The sequence below is a fragment of the Suillus clintonianus genome (genome assembly GCF_016758775.1).
Source record: "Suillus clintonianus strain FC179 chromosome Unknown DEU56scaffold_4, whole genome shotgun sequence".
Classification (NCBI taxonomy): Eukaryota; Fungi; Basidiomycota; class Agaricomycetes; order Boletales; family Suillaceae; genus Suillus; species Suillus clintonianus.
This window is the reverse complement of record NW_024539228.1, coordinates 82,359-102,178: the sequence shown is the minus strand read 5'-3', so window position 1 is coordinate 102,178 and position 19,820 is coordinate 82,359. Positions and strand designations below refer to the sequence as shown.

At 48.6% G+C, this 19,820-nt stretch overlaps 8 protein-coding genes across 8 annotated transcripts; 3 read left to right on the top strand and 5 right to left on the bottom strand.

Annotated features, from left to right (window-relative positions):
• The first annotated feature begins 25 nt into the window (after positions 1-25).
• Positions 26-2,420, top strand: DEU56DRAFT_976348 (uncharacterized protein). Its single transcript, XM_041359605.1, has 4 exons — positions 26-550; positions 605-1,499; positions 1,565-1,681; positions 1,738-2,420. Exons 1-4 carry the CDS (start codon positions 245-247, stop codon positions 2,316-2,318), a joined length of 1,899 nt encoding a protein of 632 aa, XP_041214258.1. The 5' UTR covers positions 26-244; the 3' UTR covers positions 2,319-2,420.
• A 226-nt stretch (positions 2,421-2,646) lies between these two features.
• DEU56DRAFT_725128 (P-loop containing nucleoside triphosphate hydrolase protein) lies at positions 2,647-7,663 on the bottom strand (the record flags this gene model as incomplete). Its single annotated transcript, XM_041347847.1, has 17 exons — positions 2,647-2,770; positions 2,827-2,966; positions 3,019-3,429; positions 3,480-3,603; positions 3,655-3,770; positions 3,824-3,856; positions 3,920-4,042; positions 4,094-4,387; positions 4,434-4,664; positions 4,720-4,897; positions 4,969-5,150; positions 5,200-5,471; positions 5,529-5,549; positions 5,601-6,714; positions 6,762-7,052; positions 7,115-7,364; positions 7,500-7,663. The coding sequence occupies 17 exons, from the start codon at positions 7,661-7,663 to the stop codon at positions 2,647-2,649; spliced, it is 4,068 nt and encodes a 1,355-aa protein (XP_041214257.1).
• A 122-nt stretch (positions 7,664-7,785) lies between these two features.
• Positions 7,786-11,551, top strand: DEU56DRAFT_868175 (P-loop containing nucleoside triphosphate hydrolase protein; the record flags this gene model as incomplete). The annotated part of the gene is made up of 7 exons (XM_041355467.1): positions 7,786-8,443; positions 8,494-9,350; positions 9,403-9,769; positions 9,821-10,976; positions 11,027-11,375; positions 11,429-11,482; positions 11,534-11,551. The coding sequence occupies 7 exons, from the start codon at positions 7,786-7,788 to the stop codon at positions 11,549-11,551; spliced, it is 3,459 nt and encodes a 1,152-aa protein (XP_041214256.1).
• Positions 11,552-11,705: 154 nt separating this feature from the next.
• DEU56DRAFT_369231 (uncharacterized protein) lies at positions 11,706-12,462 on the bottom strand. Its single transcript, XM_041345898.1, has 4 exons — positions 12,402-12,462; positions 12,128-12,351; positions 11,831-12,079; positions 11,706-11,777 (listed from the first exon to the last, which is right to left on the bottom strand). Exons 1-3 carry the CDS (start codon positions 12,431-12,433, stop codon positions 11,856-11,858), a joined length of 480 nt encoding a protein of 159 aa, XP_041214255.1. The 5' UTR covers positions 12,434-12,462; the 3' UTR covers positions 11,706-11,777; positions 11,831-11,855.
• A 92-nt stretch (positions 12,463-12,554) lies between these two features.
• On the top strand, positions 12,555-14,306 carry DEU56DRAFT_369106 (Endonuclease/exonuclease/phosphatase). Its single transcript, XM_041345897.1, has 5 exons — positions 12,555-12,722; positions 12,782-12,955; positions 13,003-13,189; positions 13,241-13,360; positions 13,415-14,306. The coding sequence occupies exons 1-5, from the start codon at positions 12,685-12,687 to the stop codon at positions 14,201-14,203; spliced, it is 1,308 nt and encodes a 435-aa protein (XP_041214254.1). The 5' UTR covers positions 12,555-12,684; the 3' UTR covers positions 14,204-14,306.
• A 14-nt stretch (positions 14,307-14,320) lies between these two features.
• On the bottom strand, positions 14,321-16,525 carry DEU56DRAFT_725427 (Alpha/Beta hydrolase protein; the record flags this gene model as incomplete). Its single annotated transcript, XM_041347864.1, has 7 exons — positions 14,321-14,959; positions 15,010-15,296; positions 15,349-15,570; positions 15,626-15,706; positions 15,757-16,066; positions 16,117-16,247; positions 16,309-16,525. The coding sequence occupies 7 exons, from the start codon at positions 16,523-16,525 to the stop codon at positions 14,321-14,323; spliced, it is 1,887 nt and encodes a 628-aa protein (XP_041214253.1).
• A 123-nt stretch (positions 16,526-16,648) lies between these two features.
• Positions 16,649-18,877, bottom strand: DEU56DRAFT_769189 (methionine aminopeptidase 2-like protein). Its single transcript, XM_041351302.1, has 10 exons — positions 18,716-18,877; positions 18,529-18,667; positions 18,175-18,473; positions 17,982-18,127; positions 17,834-17,930; positions 17,620-17,786; positions 17,518-17,570; positions 17,354-17,462; positions 17,218-17,298; positions 16,649-17,164 (listed from the first exon to the last, which is right to left on the bottom strand). Exons 1-10 carry the CDS (start codon positions 18,825-18,827, stop codon positions 17,102-17,104), a joined length of 1,266 nt encoding a protein of 421 aa, XP_041214252.1. The 5' UTR covers positions 18,828-18,877; the 3' UTR covers positions 16,649-17,101.
• On the bottom strand, positions 18,878-19,715 carry DEU56DRAFT_769185 (histone-fold-containing protein). Its single transcript, XM_041351301.1, has 4 exons — positions 19,588-19,715; positions 19,454-19,525; positions 19,262-19,398; positions 18,878-19,202 (listed from the first exon to the last, which is right to left on the bottom strand). The coding sequence occupies exons 1-4, from the start codon at positions 19,612-19,614 to the stop codon at positions 19,127-19,129; spliced, it is 312 nt and encodes a 103-aa protein (XP_041214251.1). The 5' UTR covers positions 19,615-19,715; the 3' UTR covers positions 18,878-19,126.
• Between the last annotated feature and the right edge of the window lie 105 nt (positions 19,716-19,820).

Genomic DNA, 19,820 nt, shown 5'->3' with positions numbered 1-19,820 from the left:
AAATGGAGGTCGTTCCACTTTTATCAAGAAGTCTTATTAATGGCCCGTCTGTGCCGATTTGCGTTGTTCGCGTCGAACCACTTCGACGCTCGCCGTTGACCTGTCTTCATATCGCACCATCCATCTTCATCAAGCAAACGATAAAAGTCATCATATTATCACTCTTTTTTCACGATTTTACGAACAGCCTCTGTGGAGGACATGCCCATAGTCACTGCGCTGCGTTGATATCACATCTCGTTGCATGTTTCAGTCGCAAAGTCGCCCGCCACACGTTAAATATCCCTTCAGTCCCTCACTTCGTCTGAGGTACCCTACATGGATGCCTTGTAATTTCGTTTCAACATCCACGCCTTTCAGACGCCGCTTTGATCTGTTTCCGCGCCTTTCTCCACTCAATTCGCGAGGTCATCTTCGCTTGGGGAACCCTAACAATATTTTCGTTCCCATGATCTTCATCGTATTTGATAATTACGCATATGAACTTGGAGTCAAAACTGTGCTCGCAGGCATCCTCGCCTTGCTACTCGGTCTCCTTGGATTTATTATTGTGAGTCCCTGATTTGTGAGGGTGATGTTCTAAATATGGAAACGCGGAATATAGAGTATATTTGCTCTCGGAGTAGTCTGGATGATCCCTGCGATGAGGACGCAGACTCCTCCCTACCGACAACCGAACCATCGTCATCCACTCCATCGCAGTCCGAAGAAGATCCTTGGTCTTGTGTTGACTTCCTCTCCAGAACCTATACTCCAGGCACTACCCCCACTACCTCCTGGGTCCAAGACTCCTTCCCTTCGGCGAGCAGCGTCGTTTCCCGACCTGCATAAAACGCCTTCTTCCGAGGACCGACCCCCCGTGACATCGAGGCATGTTTCTTTCAATGTCAAAACTCCGGAATCATACGATCCAAGTTTGGCGAGGTCCGTCAGCATGAACCCATCCCCGACGTCACCGACAATTCAGCGTCGTTGGCCACCTGCAATGTCTCCGTTCTCCAAGCGCAGATCGTCACGAGGGGAATCTGCTCCATGCTCACCCATTGCACGGGATGAAAGTGATACCATCGCGTATAATAATAGGTCGCCCACGTCGAAGAGTACCCACATACATGACCTTCCACTCAAGTGTCTTGATGAACGTTGTGAATGCCGCGGTCGCCGAAATAGTGTAGGCTGTGATGAACATGGCATGATGAACCGACCTCAATTGGACTCTCTTTCCGAAGGGACAGCTTCTACGCGCTCGTCGAAGACTATATCTTTGCGGTTACCCTCTGTTCGGAAACCCTCCAGCGCAAGGCGTCGTCCCACAAGCGTTCCACCGCGCATGCCTGTTGTGATTAATGTCAGCGAGAAGGAGCAGTCTCAACAGCATAATCATACAGCCGGGTCCCCCGTGAGGTCGTTGCCGTCGCCTCCCTTTTCGACGTCCGGTGAAACGTATCGTGCAGAGTTCGTGAGTCCTTTCCGGACGAAGAAATCAAAGATTACCCCCAGTGCGTGTGCCACCTTATCAAAATGATATGATGCTGAACCAACTCTTATTTTTCCACACTTGCAGAGCTTGAGACTTCAAAATCCAGTCGCAGGTCGAGGTTCTCATTCTCTGGTCCATGGTCAAGTCCCAAGCTTGCGGGTTTGCCGCCTGACTCAGCCCCTTCTGCGACATCGTCAACTTGTAAGCACAGGATTTCTTGGTTTTATCAAGGATAATAATGATGGTCTTTTGTACAGCTATTTTTCCGAACTCGCCGTCTGCACTTCGTAGGACATTCGCGAACCACCTCACTCCTTTGTTCAAGTCCCCCACTCTCAGTTCTCCTTCTTCGAGCTTGGAGTCCCCCGTACCTTCACCACAGCTACCGGTGACCGTGCCGAAGTCAACGAGCAAGTATTCCTTGCGGTCTGTCCCTCGCACGCAACCATACGGTCCTCCTTGGAATGCTGTGATGCCAGGGCAAGCTCACGATCTGGTCAATGGCAGTCTAGATGACGTTCTTATCAAGAAACCAATTCGCAGAAGATCTCAAGGGACCGAGGGCCGTCGGGGGTTCAAGTCGCACTCTCGCACCCTTGCGCCGATAGACGCCTCCGAGGGCGAAAACCTACCTGATAATCTTGTGGACGAGCTAGGTCAGCGACTATCGGGATTGATGAACTCCGAGGATGCTATGTCAGGCGCTACTGCCGAGGTAGTTTTGAGAACACCTCCGACTTTGACTTCCGTCGGTGAGCCCGCGAGGCGTGAGTCCGCTACATTGTGGACGATTGCAAGGCTTGAACAAGCTGTTGGCGTCCCATCAGAGTATAGCTAACTTCATTTGTCATTTAATCTGTGGTGAGTGCTTGTATGTTGCTTTTTGAAGAGTTAATATACTAAAGATTCCATTGTCAGATTTTTTCATGTCAGGGCAATCGTACATACGGGCATATAAGTAGTTGATACCACGTTCTTAGCATACATTCTTCACGAAACATCTGCATAGCATACACTTGAATCCATGTCAATCATCGCAGCACATTTTCTAATCATATTCCGCAACAGCCTCTATTGGGCGAGGTAGACTATTTCAACAATCTCTACTTACTATATTCGTATTTACATAAAACCACCGTCAATTCGATCGCATTTTTGGAAGCATATTATCCAGACAGGCCGTCGTTGGCAAGCAGCGCGATCATGGCATTGGCCACCGCACTATGTTGACTGGTACTCAACATCGATCCCTCTTCGATACATTGCTGTAATTGCGCATCAAGCAGACGCCTATGATTTTCGAATGTCAATGTATTTGAGATCGGCAGATGACAGGGACAAGTCACCTGAGTTGGTTCACCAGAATACCGATGCGGGGCCATGCCTTCAATTTGACGATGCTGCCACCCTTTCCAACCGTGAGACCACCCCCAATGTGATTGACAGACACAGGTCCACCGAAGAGAAGCAATGCGTACATCGGAACCTGATCACAACTCAGCACGACAGCACGATCACGTCAAAAAAAAATTGCACACCTGAGTCGCCCCGCGGATGAAAATCTTGCTGGTCATCTGTTTCTGGAAGTAGGCCAGAAACGGCGACTTCCACGTCGACTCCCCAAAGAGGACAGACGAAGGATGCAAAAAAACGCGCCCATCTGTCAGATCGTGCATCTTGTACTCTTTTGCAGTATTTTCGCGCTGAACAGTGCCTGCTTGCACTTTGTCGAATTTGATCGCTGAACGTGGAAGATGCACTTGAACAACGCGAGGCCATAGGCCGCCAAGAATGACAGCTTTGATAATGTTTGTATTTGCACTGTTTGTGTTCAATTCTTGAGAACTCGCTGTCGCGGAACGCGGGATGAAACCGAGATCTGAAAGAGAGGAGAGGAAGTCGCGGCGCAATGATGTGATCTCCCTGACAGCGGCTGTTGAGATAAAATTCTACACGAGACTGGTCATTTCTGGAGTTCCATTACAGCGGAAAATCATACCTCTTCACAGAAGTGTCTCAATGCTTTATGATTTTTGCCCTCGGACTGAAGGCGCATGCATTCGCTGTACGCATTGACGTCCGTGAGTAGATCGCTTTTGTCTTCGCCAAAACATAGTCTCGCCCTATGTATACAAAATGAGTCTCTGTTGTGGATGTTGAGAATAACTTTTTACTGAGTGGCTTCATCCCTCTTATCCATAGGATTGATGAATAAGGGTTTTGACGAGAGGCAAGCCACGACCGTAAGAATTGGGTCTATGACTTGGAAAATTGTGCCAAGAACAAGCATCTGCGAGACATTGTCAATCAGTCACTGCGTCCCATATTCATTATACTACTAACCTTCCCCAGTCGCAAATCTACAGGTAGCATTGACTATACAAGAGCGTGTCTGTTAGTCAAACAATGAAAGCAGGATACATGACTGCAATCACGCACAACATGGCGTCCAAGAGCAGTCAGATGGCCATCTGCATCAATGGCTCCGAGCTCCTCAAGGACATTCCAGGCCTTATCCATAGCAGACACTTCGGGAGGATCAATAGCCCGGTTCAGGAAATGCTGAAAGGAAGCTAGGTCAACGTACTACACTCATCACACAGAATCACTAACCTTCACATCCTCGCTCTCGCGCATCACCTTTACGGTCAACGAAATGCTCTCCAACGGTGTTCGTAGTATTTCTGGTATTGAGAAACGGCCCATTTTTTCTTCCTGTTTTCGGGTATAAAGCTTGTAACAAACCCCCGGCTGCGTTCTGCCGGCCCTACCCCTACGCTGACGGGCTGCAGCACGCGTAACCCACTTTTCTTTCAAGAGAGATAGTCCGCTTTCTGGATCATAGCCCGTTTCTTTGACTTTTCCCGAGTCAACAACATAGATCACGTCTTCAATGGTAATGGACGTCTTTGAAACATTCAGCTACAGGAACCAACTGATGCAACAAACTGACCTCGGCAACGTTTGTCGCGACAATGATTTTCCATCGTTTTGTATCGCCAAAAACAGCAAGTTGTTCGTCGTTTGACAAGTTCGCATGTAAAGGTAATATCTCAGCCTTCTCACCGACCATGCCGCGAATTACTTCGATACAAGAACGAATTTCTTGAACTCCGGGAAGGAAAATCAAAATTCCGCCTTTCTGTGATGTTGCAACGATGTGCTGAACAACAGCAGCAATCAGCTACGACAAAAATGATGAGTTTTCTAGTCCGGTTGCAACACCATGGAAATACAACCTGGTAGTCAATCCTTTCCGCCTGCATAATGTTTTGAATTGCAGATGTCGACTCTTCGCTGAGGCCCTTGGAACTGCAATAATCTCTGAAGGCATGTTTCTCTTCATCTGATTCTTTTCTATTTGGTTTGGCTGATGTCGCCTTATAGGAAAGTGAGGAAATGTAGTCTTCGAGATACCTGTCATAATTCATTAAGTGAGGGCCGTCGTAGTGGAGTATTGGAGCAGTCGAGAAAAAGACGCTACTCACATATCTGTGATTGGGTGTGTAAAGCCTGGGATAGTCAACATCGGGGCGTTGTTGAAATATTTCACGAATGTTTCATGATTGATTGTTGCCGACATGAGCACCACCTTTAGTGTGGGGTGTCGTGCCAACAATTCTTTGAGTTCTAGAAGCAGAAAATCTCCATCGACAGAGCGTTCGTGAACCTACGTAGAGTCAGTCGTGGGCTGGATTTTATGAAAGGTTGTCGTGCACCTCATCAACAACAATGTGTGTAACATCCTTTAGCCCGTCGCCGGACCCTAGCCTTCGTAAAACGACACCAGTCGTACAGAAGAGCAACTTGGTCTCTTGACTATGCTTGGTCTCCCCACGAATGGCATATCCAACAGAGCCGTCATCTATCCGTTCTGAAGAAACCCGCGCGGCAACAGATACGGCTGAAATTCTGCGAGGTTGGGTGACAATGATCGAAGCTTCAGCTCCGTGCCCCGACATTATCAAAGAATCTAGGATGAATTGTGGAACTTTGGATTGCAGCCTCTGAGCTAACCTCGCACAGATAGACGTTGACCACGACTTACGCTGAGTTGTTTTACCACACCCTGTGGATGTACTTCCTTAACTAAGAGCTGCAAACAGATAACAAGGCTCACCTGTTTCCCCAACCACAACAACAACTCGGTTGCTTTCGAGCAAGGACAGAAAGTTATCCTTGGCAGCAAATGCAGGAAGGCGTCGACGAACGGATAACATCGTTAAATATGCCTGAGATTGGCACAATTTGTCAAAATCCAACTTAACCTGTGCATTCGATCTACTGTCACCGCGATGCCGGATTTTGTGACGCGCCGTTGTATTACGTCCAGTCCGTAAGGCAGCTGTATGCATAGTGGGCGATGAAGGGGGCGAAGGTATCAAGAATTTAAGCACTTCCGACACATCTGGCGAGCCGTTGGACTGCACGCGTGCCCATTGCTCCTCGAGAACCCGCATTGTTGCCATAAGTAAACCTTCTCCTGGCTCGATAAATCCATCCTGTTTCATTTCTTGTAACAGTTGCGCAAGGAGATGAAGCCGCATGTACGGCGGGACAGACTTCGATGTGATGTACACAGGAGGATAGCTGTGAAACGAGTGGTTAGAACAAGATGGGAGCAAAATGTGTAGTTCCACGGGCGCGCTGAATAGAGGCATTGATATATGGTTCGCGTCGACAAAATGAGCCCCAAGAGCCTCTACTTCATCCTCATTACTTCGTAAACCGTCCACGACATTAACCAGCATTATATCATCTGGATTGGCTTGGGCACCCGCATCCTCACCTAGGAGCCGATGGTCCAAAGAGGCCACCAGCAGGTCCATATTTGTTAACGAGTACTGTCTGTCAGCAGTACACTGTTTGACAGTGTGTGCAGGAAAACCAGCCTCTTTGATAATTTTCTCCTCCACCCATCTCTTGGCCAAGTCATCAGAGCCAGAGTGACCGGAGACAATGAATGGATCGGATGAGTTATTTCCGGGAAAGAAGCGCTCAGGAAGGTCGCATTCCGGGAGATGAAGAACCAGATGCTCTATGCACGCCTCCAGCGGAGACATTGAATTCAACAAATTACCCCCGAGAGGCGAAGGTTTGGACAAAAAGGCCAGCGTAGTGCGTATGTGATTAGACTTGAAACCTAAGTGACCGAGCTGCTGCGTAACAGTTGGTATAGCGTCCGCGGGCAATACAGATGGTATAGGGTCGTCACCAAAGTACAGCGCATTTCCCTTGCGACTTTCGTTAATGACAGCGTCTATCAATGAACTGAAATTACCTTCTTGACAACGCCTTCCACCAAATCCCGCAACTCAGTGGTCATTCTCACCTCAGGGGAATGAGCGAACTCCTTCGACACCTGCGTCGTGGAATCTTTTGAATTTCCTTGTTGTCGATTTTGGGCTGCCTTCGCCTGTCTCTCATCTACTGCTCTACGTGCGGCAAAAGGATCAGCATCATACATCCACTTCATGTGTTCTGGAGCATTTTTATGTTCTGCTACTAGCTCGGTCCAATAATCACGGGGTCCAGGTGGTAATACACGATTGAGCTGAAGTGCATTACAGAACTGCCGGGTTGCTCATGCTCAATCCTACTGGCCATGTGAAGCATGACAAAAAAAACACTGACACGGTACAACGCGTATGTGGCACCCCAATGACGCGCTTCTAGCGCAGTTGGTCTCAAATAAGGTGGGTGGGGTTCGAGTCGGACACTTTCTGTCTGCGACGTTTTTTTATCGAGCCGAGAGATGATTACGACGAAAGACCAATCATTGCCATGTTTTCGCTTGTGGATCTTGAGCTTTGTTAGAAAGCTTGATAGAATAGTCACACTCACCGTCTCGACGGTCGGTTTGTCCCAGCCACTCTTTTGGCACCTAGGAATACAGAGGTTAGCACTGGAAATCTGCGGGTCGTATTATGTTGCAGGGCATGTCAATTCTCTCGAATGGCAAGCATCATTATCAAAGTGCAACGGATCTCCTAGATCAAAGAAAAAAAAGTGCATGTACCTTTCATGAAGTAGACTCAAAGGATACTTGGATCCGGGGGGAAAGAGTGGGTTTTCTTGCTCTGCACTAGCTGACTGCGATGGCGAACCTGCGCCAGAATTTTTGTTAATCTTCGACGAATTTCCTGCATTCCCGGATTTTACGACACCCTTGCGAGGAGGCATCAACTTCTTGAAGTTTCAAGTGAGCGCCCAGGACAAGTGGCACTGACTTGGAGAAAGTAAGAAATCAAAGACAGTTATGTAAGCTCTTACCACCTCGCTCCAGCTCTCACCACGACCTTGCTATGGCGGAGAGTGACCTTTACAACCTTGAAGTACTCTCGCTAGTCGCCAAAATTACACAAGAGATTGACAACTATACTGGCATTAACGACAAAACGCTCGCTGAATTCGTTATTTCTCTTCACGACCAATCTAAATCACTTCCTGACTTCAAATCACAACTCGGTAATGCTGGTGCTGAATTTCCCGACTCCTTCGTTGAGAATGTGGATCGTTTAATCCTCAGCTTGCACCCGAAACACAAGAAGAAATCCAGTTTAGTTACCAATGGCGCCCAATCAAACGGAGACGCACTTGATCATGAAAAGGACAAGCAGAAACGACTTTTCCCTGGGCTTGCTGTGCCGGACAAGGAGATAAAGAAGGATGTGCTCATGAAGGAGGTGGACGATATGATGGCTCAGTTTGAAGGTGTTGCGAAGAGGACAAGAACAGCAGACGAGGATGAGCGGCCTGTGAAGCGACCTCGGTCACGGTCACCGCGCCGTCGCAGTCCAAGCCCTGACAGAGGTCGCAGTTACAATGGAAGGAGGGATGATCGGAGGGGGAAAAACGGAGATGAGCGGCCAGTATTGTTTAAAATCTACGATGGCCGAATATCAAGCCTCAAAGATTTCGGCGCTTTTGTGCAGCTAGAGGGTGTTGCGGGACGTATGGAAGGTGCGCAAAGCATCTTGGTCCTCATTGCTGGTTTGCTGACATACTTCCAGGCATGGTGCATGTTTCGAATATTCAGCAGGGTGCACGTGCCAACTCTGCATCCGATCTCCTTAGCCGTGGACAACAGGTCAAAGTTAAGGTGATGAGCATTGCGGGAAGCCGTATTGGCCTATCTATGAAGGATGTAGATCAAGCCACGGGTCGCGACCTCACTCCTCACTTGCGGATCAAATCTGAAGCGGAGATGGAAGAAGAGCGCCAGCGAGCGGCTCGTGCTTCGTCTGGGGCAAATGCTGTGCCATTGCGCGCGAAGGACGAACCAACAACGACTCGGTCTGCCAAACGTCTGACCTCACCTGAACGATGGGAAATCAAGCAGCTTATCTCATCTGGTGTCATCGATGCTTCCGAGTATCCTGACCTTGACGAAGACTTTGTCAATCCTGTGGCTCGAGCAGAGGTCGAGGAGGAGCTTGACGTCGAAATCAGGGAAGAGGAACCGCCATTTTTGGCTGGTCAAACAAAACGCACTCTCGATCTCAGTCCTGTGAAAATCATCAAAGCTCCTGATGGTTCCCTCAACAGAGCCGCCCTAGGGGGTGCAGCTTTGGCTAAAGAGCGACGCGAGCTTCGACAGCAAGAAGCGAATGAGCAAGCTGACTCCGAAGCTCGAGACTTTAGTGCACCATGGCTCGACCCTATGGCGAAGGAGTCAGACAGAATGTTTGCTCAAGACCTTCGAGGTCATCTCAAGGATCGAAGAGCTGGCGAAGTACCTAAATGGAGGGAGTCAACATTCAACAAGGCTACGACATATGGTGAAATCACAAGCCTCAGTATACAGGACCAGCGGAAGAGTCTGCCTATATACAAGCTTAGAGACGCTCTATTAAAGGCCATTGATGAGGTAAAACAATTCTTATTCTGCAGATCGAACAGCCCCTGACTCACTTTTATAGCATCAAGTCCTCATTGTTGTTGGGGACACTGGCTCTGGCAAAACAACGCAAATGGTTCAATACCTCGCTGAGGCTGGCTTCGCTGATAAAGGACGCATTGGTTGTACACAACCGCGTCGTGTGGCTGCTATGTCAGTCGCAAAGCGTGTCTCGGAAGAAGTAGGATGTCGCCTCGGTCAAGAAGTTGGCTATACTATCCGTTTCGAAGATTGTACGAGTCCGGAAACGAAGATCAAATACATGACAGATGGTATGCTGCAGCGTGAGTCGGTGATTGATCCTCTCTGCAGCCAATACTCCGTGGTCATGCTTGATGAGGCTCATGAACGGACCATCGCAACCGATGTCTTGTTCGGTCTTCTCAAAAGTAGGCTTCTGCACTTTATTTGGTCGGCATTATCTGACGCCTTGCTTGCAGAGGCTGTCAAGAAGCGACCCGATCTCAAACTAATCGTCACCTCAGCGACTTTGGACGCTGAGAAATTCTCGAAGTACTTCTTCGGGTGCCCAATTTTCACCATCCCCGGTCGCACCTACCCCGTAGAAATCCTATACACCAAAGAGCCAGAATCCGACTACCTGGATGCGTCATTAATCACTGTCATGCAAATCCACCTGTCCGAGCCCCCAGGCGATATTCTCCTCTTCTTGACAGGCCAGGAGGAGATTGACACATCATGCGAAATTCTCTTTGAGCGTATGAAAGCGTTGGGTCCAAAAGTGCCAGATCTTATTATCCTTCCCATTTATTCTGCCCTTCCATCCGAAGTACAGTCTCGCGTCTTCGAACCTACTCCTCCTGGTGCCCGCAAGGTTGTCATCGCCACCAACGTTGCAGAAACTAGTTTGACTATTCCTGGGATTTACTATGTCATTGATCCCGGGTTCTCGAAGCAGAATGCATACGATCCGAGACTAGGAATGGATTCACTGGTGGTCATGCCTATATCCCAGGCACAAGCACGCCAACGCTCTGGCCGTGCTGGTCGCACAGGTCCAGGAAAGTGCTATCGTCTTTACACAGAGACTGCCTACCGGAACGAGATGTTGCCAACGTCTATTCCCGATATCCAGCGGACGAATCTTGCCCATACTATTCTGATGCTCAAGGCGATGGGTATCAATGACCTCCTCAGTTTTGATTTCATGGACCCACCGCCAGCGCAGACCATGCTAACTGCGTTGGAATCATTGTACGCGCTTTCGGCGTTGGATGACGAAGGTCTTTTGACTCGCTTGGGCCGCAAGATGGCTGACTTCCCCATGGAACCGCCGCTTGCGAAGATGCTCATCGCCTCTGTCGAGCTTGGTTGCTCTGAAGAGATACTTTCCATCGTGGCCATGCTGTCCGTGCAATCTGTCTTCTATCGCCCAAAGGAGAAACAAGGGCAAGCTGACTCTAAGAAGGCGAAGTTCCATCAGCCAGAGGGTGATCACCTTACCCTTCTGACAGTATACAATGGCTGGAAAGGCGCGAACTTTTCGAATCCTTGGTGCTACGAGAATTTTATCCAGGCAAGAAGTATGCGGCGTGCGCAGGATATTCGCAAGCAGCTAGTGGGTATCATGGACAGGTCAGTGTACATTCTTGATGTCAATTTCATAGCTCTAACATCCTTCTCAGATACAAGCATGATATTCTTTCGGCAGGGAAGGATTACAACCGTGTGCGGAAGGCGATATGCTCTGGTTTCTTCCGGAACGCAGCTAAGAAGGATCCTCAAGAAGGCTACAAGACGCTTGTTGAAGGCACACCCGTATATATCCATCCCTCTTCTGCTCTTTTCAACCGCGCGCCTGAATGGCTAATCTACAACGAGTTGGTATTGACCACTCGCGAATACTGTCACAACGTCACTACCATAGAACCAAAATGGCTCGTGGAGGTTGCACCTCAGTTCTTCAGAGTCGCCGACGCCAACAAGATCAGTAAGAGGAAGAGGCAGGAAAAGATCGAACCATTGTTCAACAAGGTATGCCATCACACTCATATAATGCATGCATCTAAGGCTCACACATTCCCTAGTACGAGAAACCCGACGAATGGCGATTATCGAAAGTCAAACGGAGTGCACGCTCGGTATGTAGTCGTTCATATGCTGGTTCAAATCTGTGCTAATCTTGGCAATAGAGTCAAACATTTGGTTAAAACCTTGCGTGTTTGTTGGATTAATAGTTTACGATTTATTTGTAGCTGTAAAGTATAATGTTGTCGTATACGAGCCTGCTGCGATTTGCTGCTCGATGTCCATACTAGATCACTTGAAAGATGGTTGATGGTGGCGTCATGCTTGCTTGCTATGACCGCGCAATGACTTATCCACTTGATGTCCAGATGATCCACGATATCCGACAGAAAATGAAAGTCTTGAAAACTAAGAATGGCGATTAGTATCCCTGTGTGCGGTTCCAAGATGAGAACACATACTTGTATATTTGCGTTGACAAGAGCATTAGCCCACAAATCGCATGGCATCAGCATCTACATAGTACTTCGCAACCTCTCCCGCCTTCACCACTGGTGCTGTTGGATCGGGTACCAACATGAATGATTGGAAGAAGACTCTAGCCTGTCCATCGACAGACTTAATTGGAGTGGATACTGGATTGCCAGCAGGACCGCGTCCATGAGTGACGTTTCCAGAGACCGTAACAAGAAGTGAGGGGGGCTGAGAGCCTGTGATGACATGAAGCGCGTGTCTGCAGGGCATTACAAGAAACAGACCTGGTATGGGGTGGCAATCGTAGGACTGAACTTCATGCCTGGTACTCGGCATATCTTGAATGAGTTTTTTCACACCCTCAGCACCCTGACATGGATTTCCGTTCCACGTCAAGGTCGATGAGGAGCGATAAAACTTGGGGAGATCATCCACCCTTGTAGGGGAGTCATATGTGGTGTAGTATAAACGCGTAAACGCGTCCGCTGCCCTTGTCGCGATCTCGATGCTTATTAAAATCAGGATTTGGATGATACAAAGTGCGATAATGACACCTACTCATTGCGGGTGAAAGTCGTAGTTGTGGTCATGGTTCAAGACAAAGGATCATCATCTTCCGGCACCGCGCTGGCTTAAGATTGGTAGCACGTGACATACCCTCCTGTGTACATTATGTAATACCATCAAAGCGGTTTGTGGAACCGTCGGGCTGTCTGGGAACAGGTCCCAACATGCCGTAGGAACTTGAAGTATCCATTAATACCATCCTGCAACCATCCTATAAATTTGCAGTCCAGGGTACATAGCAACTCGCTCACCGCATTTGCCTCCTACCACCACCATGGCAGAACAAATTCGTGTTGTTAGTCTCAACTGCTGGTATGTTATATCCGTCCGAGTCTGCAAGCGCGGTCAGGTTAATTCCAAGAGTGACGCAGGGGCTTGAAGTATGTCTCGAAAGATCGGGCCGAACGAGTTGCAGCAATAGCTAGTGCGCTCGCTCGCTCGGACTACGACATTATTGCGCTCCAAGAAATCTGGGTTGAGGCAGACTATAATCAAATTCGTGAGAGTGTCGTCTCTCGCTTGCCCTACACAAAGCTTTTCCATAGGTATAATATGTCTTGTGTGGTGTGTACACAGGCTCATGCTCTCTTAGCGGTGCTCTTGGTGCCGGACTTGGTATCCTCACAAAATGGCCCATCATTGCCACCAGCATGACACCATACTCACTCGTTGGCGAACCCACAAACGTCTTCGGAGGAGACTGGTTTGTGGGAAAGGGTGCTGGGAGCGTAACGATCATGCATCCTGTTCTTGGAGCGGTCGAACTTTTTGTCACGCATGTAAGCCTGCCCACACACTTATTGTCTTACGGTATTGACAGTGTATCCAAGTTCTGTGCTCAGGGCGGAGAATCAGGTCCTGAGTACAACAGAACTTATCGCCTGGTGAATGCTTGGGAGTTTGCCAAAGTCACACGGCAAGCCGCTGAACTGGGGCGGTATGTTATTGCCGTGAGTTATCTCCTGCAGGCTCCATCGTTTCGAACGTTGCTGACTCATAAATAGATGGGTGACTTTAATAGCATTCCAGCGGGTCTCCCGATGAATGTCGTCCTGAACCATGCCGGACTAGTTGACTCGTGGGCAACTTCACATGCACACATACCCCCGCCCTCTGGGATGTTATCTCCCATAGAGGGTGTTCTCAATTATGGGGTCACTGCCGATTCACCTCTTAATTCCTATCGTGACTCAGAACCCTCTGGTGACCCAATCGTTCGCAAATATCAAGGAAAACGCCTGGATTATATCTTATTCCGGCATCCCAGCCCCAACGCGACCAATGATCACCTTCCCCGATTGACCTGCCGAGATAGCCAGGTTGTATTCACTGATACCATTCCCGGTAACACATGCTCCTACTCCGATCACTTTGGTATCGAGGCGACGCTATCCATTGACACCCATGCCGGTAATCAGGATGATATAGCATCACTGAAGGATACGTGGTACAACTCCCCCTCTGAACTCTCCTCGAATGTCATAACCGAGGTGATGAGCGCCTTCAACACGTCGTACAGGATGTCGCAAGATCGTTCTCGCAAGGAATTGACTATCTTTGGAGTGAGCATCTTTGCGCTGATTGGTCTCATCATTGGATCCGCGTGGGTAATTGTTCCCTGGCTTAATCCAATTTTTGTGCTTCTTGTCATTTACTTATCGTGGCTGGCTACAACTAAGCTTTACGAGGGTTTCATCTTCGGGAACTGGGAGCGGAAAGCTTTACAGAATGTTATAGAAGAGCTTGAACTTTACAAGCATACCCTGGCGACACAAGCACCACACGACTGGTAGAAAACATAGTATCATTAGTACGGTTTTATGTAGGATTGGAGGGACTATTTGCTGTATGTTACTTGCTATATATGGACGAGAATACGAACAAAACGGTAGACCCGTATTTTAAGGAAGCTATACAAGGTAGGTAGTCGAGGCAACAGATGTCATAGCGGCCCAAGAGGTCGCAAAAGCAGGACTATTGATGCTTGGATGTGAGGATTCAGAGGGAGACGAAGGACGAGTGGGCGTGGGTGATAATGTGAATTTTTTGCGGCGAGTAGGCCAGTCCTCCAGATATTGGGATGCGACTGATCTTTCTGCGAAAACAGAGAGAGCAGACTGCATTCGGCGAAGAGCTGGGGTGGACGCCGCATGCCGAAGAACTCGGGATGGATCTGCGGCAGTCACACAAGGCGTAGTGGGTTCTGCTTCACTGCCGCTAAAATCAGGAGTTGGCGCCAGATCTAGCCAGGTACGGCCCCAGCTTGGAGGTACTGTTGGGCTCAATCGCTCTTCGTAACTTGTATCAAGGATTTCTCGAGCCATTTGTTCTTGAACTTCTTGCCATCCCGAGTTAGTCTCCACACCATCGCCGCTGACAACGCGGAGGTTATCGTTTATCTCGCTCCCGAGGAAAGTCTCGGTGTCAGAACCAAAAGCATGAGGCATGTGGCTTTGAATGCGAGGCAACTTGTACCGCACGAATTCGCGACAAGAGATAAAGGCCGTCGTTGCAACATTCAAGAAAGGAAATGCTTGAAAAACATGAACCTTGAAAAAGTAATGACCAGTAAAACAAACAAAAAAATAAATGAACTCACAGCATCCTGGTAGGTCTCCAACTGAACCTGGACGCCGGCCAGCGACGCTTTGTGTGAGAGAAGTACGATTTCATCATGCAGAACCTCCGCATCGCCACATTGAATAAGCATGGGCGGAAGTCCGTCGAGTTTGCCAAACAGTGGGCTGGCGTATGGGTGGGTGATGTACTGCTCGAGTCCATCTCCTAGATACATTACAACGGGGTGCAAGTGACCGGTTGGACCAGGCGTAGGAATGATGTCGTAGGGAGCATTGGTATCCCATGATTCGCAGCTCAAGGTCAAGTCTGTCATTATGTTTCAGACTACCCACAAAGTAAGTGAATCGCTTGTACATACCAACCCAAGGAGAGAATAACATGGCACCGCCTGGCAGAGTGTACCCATTATCTCGCAGATAGAGCAGGAGTGCGAGGCCTAGTGCGCCGCCCGCACTGTCACCCGCTACAACCAGATTTTCTGGCGGCACTCGCAAGTCGTCCGTCAGACGGAAGTAGGTGCTAACCACGTCGTGCAGCTGTCCAGGAAAAACTGTTTCCGGAGCGAGCCGATAATCGACGGCTTGGATTGTTATTGAGGCAAGGATGGTAACGCAAGTTGTGATCAAGAGACTCACCAAATATGCGTGCGTTGGTGTATTTTGACAATGGAATGGTCAGCATCCTTTGCGCTGCTGCGCTGGATGAGTAATATGCTCCTGAAAGCGGAATCAAACGATGCGTTATACAGAGTGCGCCAAGAACTCACCGCCGTGGATATAGAAGATGACTCGAGATTGCCCTATTCGAAGATCGTAATCAAATTTCGTCTGGTCGACAAGGTTGGCCCCATCGCCTGCTTTGCGAGTGGACTTGTAATCTGATTGCAAAGATTGCCAGAGTCTCTTCCCTATTATCCATTCCCCAGAAAGTTCACGTTTTTCGTCTTCCATTGCATCCACGGTCTCCAGCAGGCCACGAAGGTTGCGTTTACGCACACAGAAGGTCACAGGGGTGACCAAAGCGTCCGAGGGCAATGGAACTAGTCCTCCGATACCCATTGCTTTGCGAACCATAGTCTAGGGTCGTTGTTATTGTTAAGGTTGTGAATGACACAATTGCCACTCACGATATCAGCCAGTGCAGAGTGCCTTGAAACATCTCGCATAATACTACTGAGAATAGTCATCTCAATGCCCCATGATTTCCTACGTGGGCCCCAAACATGATGAGATATCACATCAAGAGCGAGGGACGATGCTGAATGGATATTGTTAGAGTCGGATGTTATTGATCATTGGTAGAATATTATTGATCTTACCTCTATTGAATGCGAAGACAGGATATTTCCATGCATCCCAAAATTTCATAGTGAAGCCATTCGTTATTTTAAGATTCCGGTCAATACGCGCAGACGCTGGGAAGACGCCGGGGGAGTCGAAATCCTGTAGAAGAGTTACGACCGATGGTTTATTGGTTCCTATGGGGGAACTGGCATTTGAGCCGTGATATAAAAGTCGCAATGAGTCCCTAAACATCTTCGGTGGGCAAACACTACAACTTCAGACGAGCTGGTCAAACAAATGAAGGGGTGGCAAGATCCGCAAAATGTGGTCAGAATATTGGTTTTGTGCTGGTCAGAACATAAGGACCATCTTACTTAAGTGCCCGCCCCATGGCGGCTGCGTCATACAAGGGGTGAAACAATCGGCCATTTTCAAGCTCCGGCCGGCCGTTTCTGCATAAATGGACTCCCAAACGGAATCTTCGGCGCCGGTGTGATCCGCGGAGTGGGCACCCCTCGCGGACCGATCCGAATCGGCGTGACTCAATCAATGATGATAAATCACGGTTTGAAGCGCCGATTGCATCGGCACGAAGGTTCCTCCCCAAGGCCCGCACGCTACAGAAAGCTAATATGTTTGACGCAAGCGGTCCGAGGAGTTCAAGAAAACTTCACAATTAGCAGACACGCCTGGAACCGGTGCACTAGCAGTGTCACCCTCTCTTCGGCTGCGTCAGGCTTTCAGCATGGACTAAAAAACGGCTGGAGAGACCTTGGTAGTTGACGAGCGAAAATAAGATTGATGTGCATAAGTTGTATCTTACTAATCTTAATAGTCATCGCCTCGACTGATAACCTCTTTAACGGTGGGTCGAAGAAGGATTGTATGCTCCTATTCACGACGTTGAGCGACCATGCTCGAGACAAACAATTGAAAGGACTTACGAATTGCGCGGTCATGGAGCCCTTAGCATCACAGAGCGGCGGGTAGTCTTGAACAATTCCTTGTTGCACTAGATTGTTGAGCTAAGGGAGGAGCAATTAATCAATGATGGATTGCCTAGTAAGTCGTGTAACCAACCGCCAGTAGATATTTGGTTTCGCCAATGCGATCCAAGTACCGTCGGCAAAATGGAAGAGTTCCGAAGTTACTGCTGATTGACTTGAGCAGTGACTTGGCAGAAGTTAGTCTTACAATTTATAGACGTCAATTATTGTCATAATGCAAGAATAAGAGCAACTAACCTCAGGGGGACGCGGGGAGCGTCGATGATTTTTGCGTAATGCGAGCACTCGCCCTGTCAACAGGATCAGCATCTGACGAATTCATCTACAAACCAAGCTTACGCTCTCAACCACACGTCCACGACCCGTCGAGCCGAAGGTTTCAATAGCAAAATATTCGCCCTCCTCCATTTTCGTCGGATCATCGTTCTTCACAAGTTGAACCGATTTCCCGCCATGTATCTGGTAAAGTCCTATAGAATGCCCACTAAGGTTTTCTATCGACTTGACTGGAAACGCGTCAAAGGAGTCCAAAATACTGATTGAAAGACAATACCTGGATATGTCTTTCCATTGACCTCAACCTCGTACGACTCCATAGTCTCTTGAATGGCAGCTCCAATTTCGCCCAAGCGCACATCAATACCAGATTCCTACATATATCCTTAAATTGCAGTCGAACGTGTAAGGCGGACTTGGCTTACCCTAACACCAGTATCAGTAGCAGCTTTTACTGCTTCAATAAGCTTGTCGTAAGTAGGCTCAAAATTGAGCGTGAAAGCAGAATCAACTATGCGTCCTTTTACGTGCACTCCTATATCGATCTTCAGAACGTCACCACTTTGAAGAACTGATCATCCGTAAGTAGCGAATTCTGTCCACTCAACGCACACATACCAATGTTGTCTCCAGCATTTGGTGTGTAATGAGCAGCGCAATGGTTCAAGCTGAGTCCAGTCGGAAAACCAATGCCAGACTCCAATCCGGTTTCCTCGACAAGGGCACGGCTGCCGTCTTCGATGAAGTTTGCAACTTCGGTCATGGTCATCCCGGGGCGTATATGTTTCCGCGCGCTTTGTCGGACCTGCCGATGAACTTCGGCGGCACGACGGATGCTCTGGTACGTGATCTCTGGATCTTCCATTGCCATTCTTTCGTCGTAGCGCTTCTCTTCGGATGTCGTCCTCCATGCGTTGCTGTGAACAAGACGCTGTCAATCTCATTAGGGTATCAATGTATTGCAATACGCACTCGTCCTTGTATGGCTGTAACTCCCCCTCTGGGTAGACACCACTCGTGAATATCTTCGACAGACCAACTCGTGGGGGATCTGACTGTTGCACCTTCTTCTTCTTAGGCTTCTTCTTCTTCTTCTTTTTCTTTGTCTCCTCTGAATAACATGTAAGAACAGTTTCGAAATCACTTTCAACTGGCTCACCTCCGGCGCCTGGAGTGTCATCTACAACGTCATCCTCTTCCACGTCGTCCTCTTCGTGAACCTGCGGCACGACGTTTTTCTGCTCAACCTGTTTCTCATCCTTGGATATCATTGAAGCGTTCAATAGTCTTGAATTCCCTGTTGCATAGGACGAACAACTCTAATAAACTGATCTAGGGTCAGACTCCCAGTAACACACTGCCTCGTGGGAGGGGGTCATAAGCTAGGACGGGACAAATCGAGGGGTCATTGTCATTGCATTGGGGAACTGGTGGAAAGGTGCCCATGAGGTAGTGGAGTCGTGGAGGAAAGATAAGAGGGACGAAAAATATAAGACTAGTACAAGAATATCGAGACTAACAAGGAGTTATACTCCAATACAGAAATAAGCTCCCGTACAAACAAACTTAGTTATGCTCCGAAACCGTAAAGTGTGCGCCCCGAGCGCTTCAAAGCATAGACCACATCGAGAGCGGTAACAGTTTTCCTGTGATGCGTCAACAGCTTAGCGAGAAGCGATATTATCATGGGGAAAGGAAGGCTAACCGTTTGGCATGCTCCGTGTAGGTAACAGAGTCACGAATGACATTCTCAAGGAAGATCTTGAGCACACCTCGGGTCTCTTCGTAGATAAGACCGGAGATACGCTTGACACCTCCACGACGTGCCAGACGTCGGATTGCCTGCGGATCAAGAGTAAGGGCAAATGACATGATGAACGCAAGCGGAATGACATACGGGCTTGGTGATACCCTGAATGTTGTCACGCAAGATCTTCCGGTGACGCTTAGCACCGCCCTTGCCGAGACCCTACAGATTGTTCCAAAACCTGGTGAGCTCAGCGGGTCAGAACCTGGCTCCAAGTAACGTACCTTGCCGCCTTTTCCACGACCAGACATGTTTCAGGAGTGTGATGGAGGTTGATAGAAGCAAGTAAAGAGCCTAACTTCGACGTTTGCGAAAAACGATTGTGGTGGTGAGGGAAGAAAGGGTTGTTTGTTTCTGTGCACGCGTTTCGCGTTTGTTTAATGGCCTTTCACGCATCACGTGACACATATGTGCTTTAAATGACACCTAACTTTCATAATGTTTCATTTCATTTCTC

Excerpts from the sequence above, each read along its gene's own strand:
- DEU56DRAFT_976348 (XM_041359605.1), top strand. The coding sequence starts at position 245 with ATGTTTCAGTCGCAAAGTCGCCCGCCACACGTTAAATATCCCTTCAGT. Across the intron at positions 1,500-1,564 it reads GAAATCAAAGATTACCCCCA|AGCTTGAGACTTCAAAATCC; the intron begins GTGCGTGTGCCA and ends CCACACTTGCAG. Across the intron at positions 1,682-1,737 it reads TTCTGCGACATCGTCAACTT|CTATTTTTCCGAACTCGCCG; the intron begins GTAAGCACAGGA and ends TCTTTTGTACAG.
- DEU56DRAFT_369231 (XM_041345898.1), bottom strand. The coding sequence starts at position 12,433 with ATGACCACAACTACGACTTTCACCCGCAATGA. Across the intron at positions 12,352-12,401 it reads ACGACTTTCACCCGCAATGA|CATCGAGATCGCGACAAGGG; the intron begins GTAGGTGTCATT and ends GATTTTAATAAG. Across the intron at positions 12,080-12,127 it reads CGATTGCCACCCCATACCAG|GCTCTCAGCCCCCCTCACTT; the intron begins GTCTGTTTCTTG and ends ATGTCATCACAG.
- DEU56DRAFT_369106 (XM_041345897.1), top strand. The coding sequence starts at position 12,685 with ATGGCAGAACAAATTCGTGTTGTTAGTCTCAACTGCTG. Across the intron at positions 12,956-13,002 it reads TACACAAAGCTTTTCCATAG|CGGTGCTCTTGGTGCCGGAC; the intron begins GTATAATATGTC and ends ATGCTCTCTTAG. Across the intron at positions 13,361-13,414 it reads TGGGGCGGTATGTTATTGCC|ATGGGTGACTTTAATAGCAT; the intron begins GTGAGTTATCTC and ends ACTCATAAATAG.
- DEU56DRAFT_769189 (XM_041351302.1), bottom strand. The coding sequence starts at position 18,827 with ATGATATCCAAGGATGAGAAACAGGTTGAGCAGAAAAACGTCGTGCCG. Across the intron at positions 18,128-18,174 it reads AAATGCTGGAGACAACATTG|TTCTTCAAAGTGGTGACGTT; the intron begins GTATGTGTGCGT and ends ACGGATGATCAG. Across the intron at positions 17,787-17,833 it reads CAATGGAAAGACATATCCAG|TCAAGTCGATAGAAAACCTT; the intron begins GTATTGTCTTTC and ends ACGCGTTTCCAG.
- DEU56DRAFT_769185 (XM_041351301.1), bottom strand. The coding sequence starts at position 19,614 with ATGTCTGGTCGTGGAAAAGGCGGCAAG. Across the intron at positions 19,526-19,587 it reads GTCGTGGAAAAGGCGGCAAG|GGTCTCGGCAAGGGCGGTGC; the intron begins GTACGTTACTTG and ends AACAATCTGTAG. Across the intron at positions 19,203-19,261 it reads TACACGGAGCATGCCAAACG|GAAAACTGTTACCGCTCTCG; the intron begins GTTAGCCTTCCT and ends GACGCATCACAG.